Source organism: Nicotiana attenuata, unplaced genomic scaffold (assembly GCF_001879085.1).
Source record: "Nicotiana attenuata strain UT unplaced genomic scaffold, NIATTr2, whole genome shotgun sequence".
Taxonomy (NCBI): Eukaryota; Viridiplantae; Streptophyta; class Magnoliopsida; order Solanales; family Solanaceae; genus Nicotiana; species Nicotiana attenuata.
The window spans coordinates 36,240-46,599 of NW_017674349.1; the positions used below are offsets into that span (position 1 = coordinate 36,240).

Here is a 10,360-nt window from a genome sequence, read left to right on the forward strand (position 1 = left end):
ATCATCTATATGTGCTTTATAAAGTCTAATGTCAAATTGATGACAAATATTACTTTCACATAGTGAAGGATTATTTTAAGAATCCTTATTATTCTCAGTATCACAATGATGACGATTATAATTTCGTCTATTGCCACGTCCACATCCATTGATACCTTCATAGTAATAATTTTGTCTTCTTTCAGACTTATCACATACTGCTATCACATTTTCTAAAGGGAATGAGAATGAAGCAAATTTAATGGGACGGATTTTCAATTCTTTGCCCACAATCATACATGAATTTAATCATGGCAAGGCATAGAAATTTTACCACTTTGGGTGGTTATAATTTCTTTCAAACTCCATTAGAGTTGCAAACAAAATTTATCGTCTTTGCTTGTATATAAAATCAAATTATAGAATTTCAAGAATTTAAAATTGAAAAATAAAGTAAAATACTTACCTTAAATCCAGAATTTAATCATGAAGGAAGTTCATAGAATAATTGACAATCATTATGCTCAATCCCAAAGCTTCTACTCAATTGGTTAGAGTCTCGTGCTGATAACGTGTTATAAAACAATAAAAGAAGAAGAGTATTGCAGAGAAAAGTAGAAGGAGAGAATTCTTATTGATATTGGATGATTTACAATGGAATAGGACCCCTCTATTTATAGGGAGAGGGTGACTTAGCCAAGTAATAAACTCTAGAATCTCTCTAAATATAGACATTCACCATAAATAAAATTCTATTTATAACACATTATTTCTTCTTTTTCTTTTTAGGTGCGATTAATTAAACCGACCCATCTACAGTGGTAAAAAATCAGTTTATAACTTGATTTTGGATCCAAACTAGAAATTATCTCATTCTTATTAAATTAAATAAAAAATTACTCACCAACTCGATAAATACATGCATACGTCTTTACATGCACTATTATCATTTAACACGGTTAATTCGTGAACGTTCTTTCCTCAATTTTATCACTTGATAAATTAATATAATTTAATATAAACAACTGGTGCGGATAAAAAAATTTCCACCGAAACCCCACCCCCCACCCCCCACCCCCCCACCCCGTCCTTTTCCGTTCCCTATCTCCTTTTGGGATATGTATCAGCTTAGATTTAGCCACAATTAAAGGCTGAAGATTTCAGCATCAACAAAAAATCTTTGGATTAGATAAGAACGTGCAGTATGAAATGTCCTAATAACATTATTGCTGGGGGCCATTGACAACAACAAGAACCCAACGTCTCCTTTTTTTAAATTCGGAGACATCTAAAACCTGCTCATTGATGATGATGGAAAAACCTATAGGCTATATAGCTCTATATATTTTTCTTATTTAATGTAAAGTTGGTGGGTAAAATGATTAGAACCTCACTTTAATAACAAACCTTTGCAGGTTCAATAATAAAATAAAGCAATTAGATAACTACTTTGTTGAAAAAGTGAAACAACTTCATACAAATACCTGCTTTACGTGCTCTAACAGTATTTTTTCCAGCTTTTTTTCGTGTAATCTTTTCCTCTTTTTGAAAAGAAAACTGCTTTTAAGATCAAAATAAATGTTTGTTCTTTCTCTTATGTCACTTCGGATACTTCTTTTTATCATTATTTTTCCGAGTCATTGCTTAATTTCAATTCAACACATGCCCAAGTCCGAAAAAGAACCACATCCCAAATAGGTGCGATATAGGTAGTCTACCTTAATATAAGCATTAATGGCTGATTTCACGTTTCAAACCCATAAATCTCTGTCCAAAGTTAAGAGACAAAGGTGGACCTTTTTTCTGAATTTTATAGTGGCTTATTTTTGCAAATGAAATGCTTTACAAAATATCTCAATTTGGGATTATCTTCACATAAAGACTTAGGAAAAGGACAACTATCAGAATGAACCAAAATATAAGAAACAAAAGGACAACAAATTCTCGACAAAGAATTCATTAACGTTAAGCTTCACATCACAAAAAAGGAAAGGAAAAGGACAGCAGCAATAGATTTACAAGAATTTTTCAGAAGAAAATGTATCAATAAATCAGTAAAAAAAAAGGTTCTGTCCACATTCCAAATACATTACACATATGCTCTCTCCATCCTTTTCCATTCCCTTGTAATAGTTGCCATAAAATAAAAAAACAATCCAACACAAAAGTAATTTTCAAGGAACCCCAACAAAATATTAAATAAATATCCAAAACTCAAAAATTAAATTCAACATCAACCACATAACCAAGAAAAGAACATGAATTTCTCAATCTGAGGGCTTGTTCTTGGACCTGTAAACAAGCTTCTTCTTTTTAGAACTTTGGTTGTCAAATGTGATCACCACTTTGCCTTGTTCTCCTGCCTTATATGTGTTGCTGATCACTGTTTCATTTGCTCCAACCTTTCTTGATTTCTCTATAATTATTGTGTATCCACCTTCAGCAGCTGGTACAAATTCAGCTCCATAAGATACATCCCACCCTGTCACTCTTGCTTCCCAAACCAAACTGCACTTCTGCAAAATCCAACATTTTCCCATATTCAACACAATAAAGTTGAGAAATGCAACAAATGAAATGCAAATCTAGCTATAGCTCAATTCTACAACTAGGAGTCGAACGTTTAACTTCTATGCACTAACAATGTTCAACAACAATAACTAACTCTCTATAATAAGCCTAATTATCTATATTACAATATCAATGTATATAAGTTAAATCCGTCAAGAAATACGGAACATACCTCAGTAACTGGGAATTCAATGGTGTGTTTAGAAGCTGGCTTAATGATGTCCTCTGTGGCAGGTTCAGCAACAGTGAATTCCTGTTCACCCTCTTTGCTAAGTCCACCATATTGTGCTGGTACTTGTTCAGGGGTTATGTATCTGAATTTTCATCACATTTATTACAAATCAGAATATGCTCAATGCAAATAATATACATTTGAAAGTCATCACAATAAGGAAAAAAAGGGCAAAATTAGAGTACTGACTTGAAAAGAGTCTCAGCAGATCTTGAAGGACCAGCAAAAACAAACTTGCTCTTTGTCCTTGTAGTGAAAACTGCATTTATCATTCTGTAGTAAGCTGGGTACCACCATGGAACATTGATGAACACCTTCACATCATAACACCCATATCAATTTAATATCCATATACCAACATCATATAACAATATAGAAATATCAAGCACAAAAGTTTTATCTTTTACTACTCCCTTCGCCTGTCCTGATTTATGTGACACCCTTTTCTTTTTAATCTGTCCCAAAGAATGTCACCTTTTAAATACTTAGAAAAGAGGCAGAGCTAGAATTTCAAGCTTATAGGTTCAGAATTCTAAGCATTTTAAGTTATTGGGTTCTAAATTATTAAATTATAAATAATTAATAAAGTGTTCTATGACAAATATAGAGTTTGAACCAAAGTTACTGCGTTCGCCGAACCCGTAGCCAGAACACTGGCTCCGCCCCTGACTTAGAAAAATCAATTTAACCTTAACATTCCTCTTTTATCCTTAATGTGATGTGATGAATATAGCAACACAAATATATAAACCTTATTTTACCCAACAAGTTTCAAAAGTCATTATTTCTTTCTTAAACTTAATGCCTAGTCAAACGGTGTCAACGTAAATAGGGACGGATGGAGTATCTTTCTTTTCATTTTAAAGGGGTGATGCTCCACTAGAAGTAATTGAAAGGGTAAGGATCATTAATAACTCAAAGTACTAACTTTGACGGGATAACTAGAAGTAATTCAACAACCAAGAAATGTACTTAAATCACAGATTTAAAAGGACAGAAAAATACCTGCTTGGCAACAAATTCAGGGTAATTATCCTGAAGCAATTGAAGGGCACGATTTGTAGCCTGGCGAAGTTCTTTCTTGAAAAAGAACAGACCTGGAGAATTCTTAAGATCAATAACTTGAACAAAAGTACAGATACCATCAGGACTAAAATCAAGATTCCTGATTGACTTTTCCATGAACTGAATTCTCCATCTGAGGAATTTAGTTAGTTTCTCCTTATCTGCAAAAGTGTTTTGGTACAATTCCTTGTTTTGGAATTCACCAAATGCATTGTAACAAACAGGGTGTCCTTCTTTGTCCAAACCATAATTGTACACAACTTTCTCAAGTCCTTGACCTAATTCTTTCTCATCCAAAAGTTCATCAATTTTGAATTCTTTTCTCCATGCAACAACACTTTTTAGCATGGTGAAAGCTTCTTTCACCTTGAAATCTCTTGCTCTTAGAAACTTGAGAAGGATGACGTCACTTCTCTCGTCAGCTAAAAGGGGTATTCCCCATATGGATACTTCTTCTGGTGGTGGTGTACACTCTGTTTTTGGCTCCTCTGCTTCCTCCGTTGCCGGTGGCTCCTCCGCGGCCGCTGCCACAGCAACAGCCGCGGGTACTTCGACAATTGTTTCCTTGATTTCTTCAGCTGCCTCCACCTTCTCCGCCTCCGATGGTGTCTCAGGCGCCGGTACCGTAGTTACTTCCGTTTCCGGTGGAGTCACTTTCTCCTCCAGTTCAACTGCCACCGGCTCCGGTGCTGCCTCTTCCACCGGCTCAGATGCTACCTCTGTAACCGGCTCTGCCTCTAGTGTCTCAGCAGGGGCTGCGACAGGGGAAGGGTCTGCTTTCTTTTCCTCCTCCTTCTCCTTGGCTGCCGACGGTGATGGCGGAGGCGGAGGGGAAGTGAATTCGTGTTTGTTAAGAGCTTCTTGAATTAACTGTTTGAATTCAGCCAATGCTTTTTGTTCAGGATTAGGAAGTTCTTCAACCTTGTTACTTTCTTCCTTAAAGGAAGTGGATTCAGCGACAAGGTCCTTCTCATCCTTATCAACCTCAACCTTGGATTCTCCGGTCGCCGGAACATCAGGTTTCTCCGGTGATTCCGGCAATTTTTCCGGCTCAGGTTGAGGTGTTTCCCTCACTGTAACATCAGAAACCACCACTTCTGGTGTCGTTTCTTCAGCCATTTTCTTGTTTTCTTCAGCCATTTGATCAAATTTCAGATACCCAGAAATGAAAAGGGCTTAAAGATTGGATTTTGAGAAATGGGGTTGAAATCGTGGAGGAAGAAATGCTTGGTAATGGTGAAAATGGTGGTAATGGGCAAGGGTATATATGTATGTATAGAACTGAATTTGGGGGTGGGGTGTCTTAAAAGGAAACAGACTGTCGAGGAGTTTCAAAGTATGAGTTGACAGCTCGTTACCCACAGTAAAAATGGGGTCCACGACAACCTCGAACACCGCTAATTCAGCCTATAATTCTAACTTTATTTTTTCAGAGAGCTGTTTGAAATTGTAATCATTGTGCCACTGAATCTTCTTTGTATTATCCTAGTTGGCTTCACTATATATTTATAGAGTTTTATTATTTTTTCTTCTATAGTTACCAAAAATATAATTAGTTACCACTTCCTCCGGTTCAAAATAAGTAATTTTTTACTTCCTCCGATTTATAATAAGTGTCCAATTTGCTTTTAGCATGCCCATTAAAAAAATACTAAATTCTATACAAAATACCTACTATGACTAAACTACCCCTAATCAAACATTTAATGTGAGGAGTAAGAAAACTTTTTAGGGATATGTACATAGGGGTTATTTTGTAAAAACAAATTGAATTCTTTCTTGATTACATAAATGGACACTTATTTTGAATCAAAATGAAAAAGCAAATTGGACACTTATTGTGAACCAGAGGGAGTAGATGTTTTCACACAGATTAAAAAATTCACCTTTTAACATTAATTAGCAATAAAATTGACCATGTTAACCTTTACTCTCTCTTCACGTAAACACTCCTAACACATACTCCAACACTATTTACTCCAGGGGCAATGTAGGAAAAAAATAATTAATTCATTCTTGAAATCTGGAAAAATCACTTATTTTGGATCACTAAAAAGGCCAAAAAAAAAAGTCACTTATTTTGGACCGGAGGAAGTACTTATTATTGCATATCTGATTATCAATTAATCATATTCGTTTGTCCTTGAGCTGTTTATCTTCCATAGATTTTTCTACTAGTGTTTGTCTCTTTTTAATTTTGAGATTTAAATTATGAAGTAAAGAGAATGAGGAGAAAGTATAGCCTCAAAAACAAAAGAAAAAAGTAATTTTTCTTACCCAAAACTTGGAAGTAATTTAAAAAGCTTTTTTCTTAAATATTGATCTTTATCTTAATATATATATATAATATAATTTCCAAATTTTGGTCCAATTACTTCTGTTTTTTTCTTCTTCCTATTCCTTTGTTTCTATTGATTTCTTCAATAGATGGTTGTAAAATCAGGATCATTATAGGACCAATAATTAGGGAAATATTCTTGTGTTGACATTATACACTTCAATTAGGAGTGACGGAAAATTGGTGGCGATTATGATGAGTAGCACTTCTATAATTGAAATAAAGATTATAGATATTTAAATACTCAAAATCTCTACCAGTCTTAGATTATTAATCCTCTTTTGTTAATTTTTTTCTAAAATCGGTGGAGGCAATGATAGCCATTCCACTCCTATCCTACATACTATATTTCTATGATACTAATCTTTCTTGTACGCACGTTGCGCGTGTACCCATATCAATGAGTATAAATTTTTTTTAAATTATATAAATATTATATTGATAGTCGTGTTTGTGTTATAAAATAAAAATTAAGAAAAAATTATAAATGAAATATCGAATGTTAATCCTATTTAATTAATGAACAATTCTTAACACTTAATACTATATAATCAATTTTTTCTCTATTTTTTATTTCTTACAACGCTGATTTTCTTCTTAAGAACGCAAATTTTTGTAAACTATTGCGTCAATTTGTAAGATATTCACTTATATGATAAATTTGTAACAGAATTTGATGGAATTCGTTTGCTAATCAATTAATTCAAATGCTTCGAATTCTTAATGTTAGCTCATTTCAACTTTTAAATTTTTAATTGCGATAACGATGGTGTATCATCACTTTTACTTCTTTTTTTCATATATACCCGATAGATCTTTTATTTTTGAATACATGTATATTGACTTTTGTTTGAAGAATCACACTCTTTTCTTTCTCTTTCACACTCACTCATACTCTAAACTATTTTCTTAGTTACTTTTTTTAATTGTTGAGCGTAGTTTTTAAATATTATACAAAAAATCATTAGAGAAAAAGATCTTGATTGGGTAGGAAAGGAGTTCATTTAATATGAAAATTAATAATAGTTTATATACAAAGCGACATTCGTATTTTAAACTTTAGATGAACTAAATATTTAAGACTTTAAGTTATAGTACAATATATATTTTCCACTTAGACTTTCCTAGAATTTTTTGTTAACTCTATCTCCTTTTAAAAAAAGAAGTCATTTTGGAGTTAAAGATTGCCCACGCAATCTAATTCTTTCAAAAGGAAAAAATAATTCTTATATATTCCGAAATGTTGTTCTTTTAATTTTTGTGATGGAAAAAATAAAGTATATTTTTAACATAAAAGTACTTCCTATGTTTATCGTAGACTAGCCTCTTTAAGTTATAAAAGTATTTATTTTATTTAAGGAATTTTTACATTCCTATGCCACATAGGAAACCTTATTACCGTCAATGTTTAAGGTTTGACTTAATTACACTTAGTTTACCAAATTACCAATTCTATACCATAATTAATTAAGAAAATAATTAATTGTACGTTTTTTACTCCTTAATTAAAGGAATATGAAAATTCTTCTTTGTTTATATGAGAACAAAATTTGAAGTGCTTAATCCAGGCATTCTTGGATACAGATTCCTCCAATATTCATTCTTCGATGCAATAAGTTTCTCGTTGAAGCCTAATCCAAAATATTGCTTTTGGTTCTTCCATATATTCCAGATGATGCTATTAGTTGTGATGGAAAATCAGTAACAACTTTTGGTGAATAAATACTGCATTTCTTGGGAATGTTCGGTAATATTAACTGGAAATCTTACCTTAATATTTCCCAATTCAAACATCCATCAGAAGTTCAGAACCATTCCAGTTAGAGATAAGATGAAAACAGAATCAATTAGCAACAGAGAATATGCTAGATATATATGAAAGAACATATCTTTCAGTATATTTTCTACAAAAATTCTACAAATATACAATAAATCAGTTTAAGTATGTATAAAGCAGTATTATTTGTAAGGGTATCTACATAATTACTACATTTATACTAAATTGTAGACTGTTTTTTGCAGAAGATTTGTAGAAGTTTTAATCGTTTTTTATTTGTGAAACAGAAAACAAAGCATGTACAATCAGAATACCAATAATCTACAATTTATCTACAAAATATCTACAAACTGGGTACATTAAATTTTAATATCCCAATTCCAATTCAATTGTAGCTTAATTGGTATTTTCGACATAATTGCGTTTTTTGCAGAAGATTTTGCAAATGTTTTAGTCGTTTTGGATTTGTGAAAACAGTAAACAAAGCATCTACAATTAGAATACAAATAATCTACAATTTATCTACAAAATATCTACAAACTGGGTACATTGAATTTTTATATCCCAATTCTCATTCAATTGTAGCATAATTGGGATTTTTGACATAATTGCGTTTTTTGTAGAAGATTTGTAGATTTTTTTTTGTGAAAACAGAAAATAAAGCATCTACAATCAGAATACAAATAATCTACAATTTATCTACAATTTCTGCAATATGTATTCTTCTTCTTCTTCTTCGAGTTTCAACCAAAATTCAGTCAAAACCAAGTCTAATCTTCACCAAAACTCCTCAAAATTGAGATATAAACTCCAAACCATATTCCCGATTATTTTCAACAACACCCAATCCAAACAAATAATGATTTTTGAAAACCCAAATTTGAATTCAAAGCTTTCAAGCTTTTTAATGGTTGTCAATGGTGGAATTGCTGCTCTCTTTTCATTTGCTTTGTATTACTGAAATTTGCGATTGAGAAATAAAGAGAGATGTTGAGAGAATGTCGACGAACAGAGCTTTTGCAGAATTGATTTCTACAATTTGAAATTGAGCTTCTAATTTCGACGAACTAAGCTTTTGATTTGTGTCTTAAGCGAAAATATCGAAGAACAGATCTGAGCTTTTGAACAGATTTGATTTCGACGAATTGAGCTTTTGAACAGATTTGATTTGTGGCTAAATCATTTAGAAGATTCTGTTCCTGAATTTTAGCACGCCTAATTAGGAAAATTCAGCTACTAATAATTAGTATTTAATGAATGGTATAATAATTGTAGGAAAAATGTGGACAGGGCGGGTAAATTAGAAACTATGCACATTTTTGGTAATAAAGTTTCATATATGCTATAGGAAGGAAAAAATCTCTTATTTTAATTGTATGCATGTTAATATGGTTTGGCTTATTATTAAAAAATAACCCAAGAAAATATTATAAATACTTTATACAACTTAAACAAGGAAACATTAGTACACAAGATTAAATTAATTTTGGAGTCCTAAATATTTAAAAAATAATTAAATAATTATTCTCAAATATGATAAGAATAACTCAAATAATTTGTATCTAGTATGAAATCTATTTTTAAAGGATAAAGGCAATTTATATTTAATTAAATATTTTTTTGCTTTTAATATATTATTACAGAGTATAGATAAATATAAATATAAATTATTAAAATTGATGGCAAATAAGAGAAGTTGAATCGGCAGGGTATACTTTTGTTATTCTATTCTTATAATGTGTAATTGGCGTGTTCTTTCTAATTTATGAATTCCTAAACATACCGAAGATTTGTAGGAATATTTGTTTTCGAAGCTCGGACTCATTTACTTATCCGTTTGAAGGGATAACTTTTCCAATTTGATTCCAACAAGGAAATATGACCGAAATCTAGAGTCATTTCTTTAAAGCAATACTTTTATAAGGTATAATTTTAATAGACTTTAAAGTCCTAAATATTAGGAACTTCTATCTTGTCCAAATAAGGATAGATTTAATCATTTTTTATTTAGTTTTAAAGTTCAAAATATTAAAAAATTAATTTAATTATAATTTTGTCCAATATGAACTTAATTTATAAAGGGTAAAAAGACGAACGAGACTTCATGGTTTTAATATAGTATAGAAGAGATAGATTTAGAAGAAGTGATTTGATTTTTTGTTTGTTTCAAAACATAATTTTGTGACTTTTGTGATACTCAAATATAGTCAAATGATTTTTTCTTTAGAAAAAATATTTTGTGATTTAGGGTGTGTTTGTATGAAGGAAAAAAAAATTCTAGAAAATAATTTCATGGAAAATGAGTAGTTTTATCACTTATTTTTCTTTGTTTGGTTGGTGAGTGGAAAACCTTTTCCAGAAAAATCGTTTCTATGCTACTCTCCTCAACCCCCCCCCC

The 10,360-nt window shown here is 31.6% G+C and overlaps 1 protein-coding gene across 1 annotated transcript; it reads right to left on the bottom strand.

Moving 5' to 3' along the window:
- Window positions 1–1,929: 1,929 nt before the first annotated feature.
- LOC109218477 (patellin-3-like) lies at window positions 1,930–5,152 on the bottom strand. The gene is made up of 4 exons (XM_019382846.1): window positions 3,788–5,152; window positions 2,972–3,096; window positions 2,723–2,864; window positions 1,930–2,495 (listed from the first exon to the last, which is right to left on the bottom strand). The coding sequence occupies exons 1-4, from the start codon at window positions 4,985–4,987 to the stop codon at window positions 2,247–2,249; spliced, it is 1,716 nt and encodes a 571-aa protein (XP_019238391.1). The 5' UTR covers window positions 4,988–5,152; the 3' UTR covers window positions 1,930–2,246.
- Between the last annotated feature and the right edge of the window lie 5,208 nt (window positions 5,153–10,360).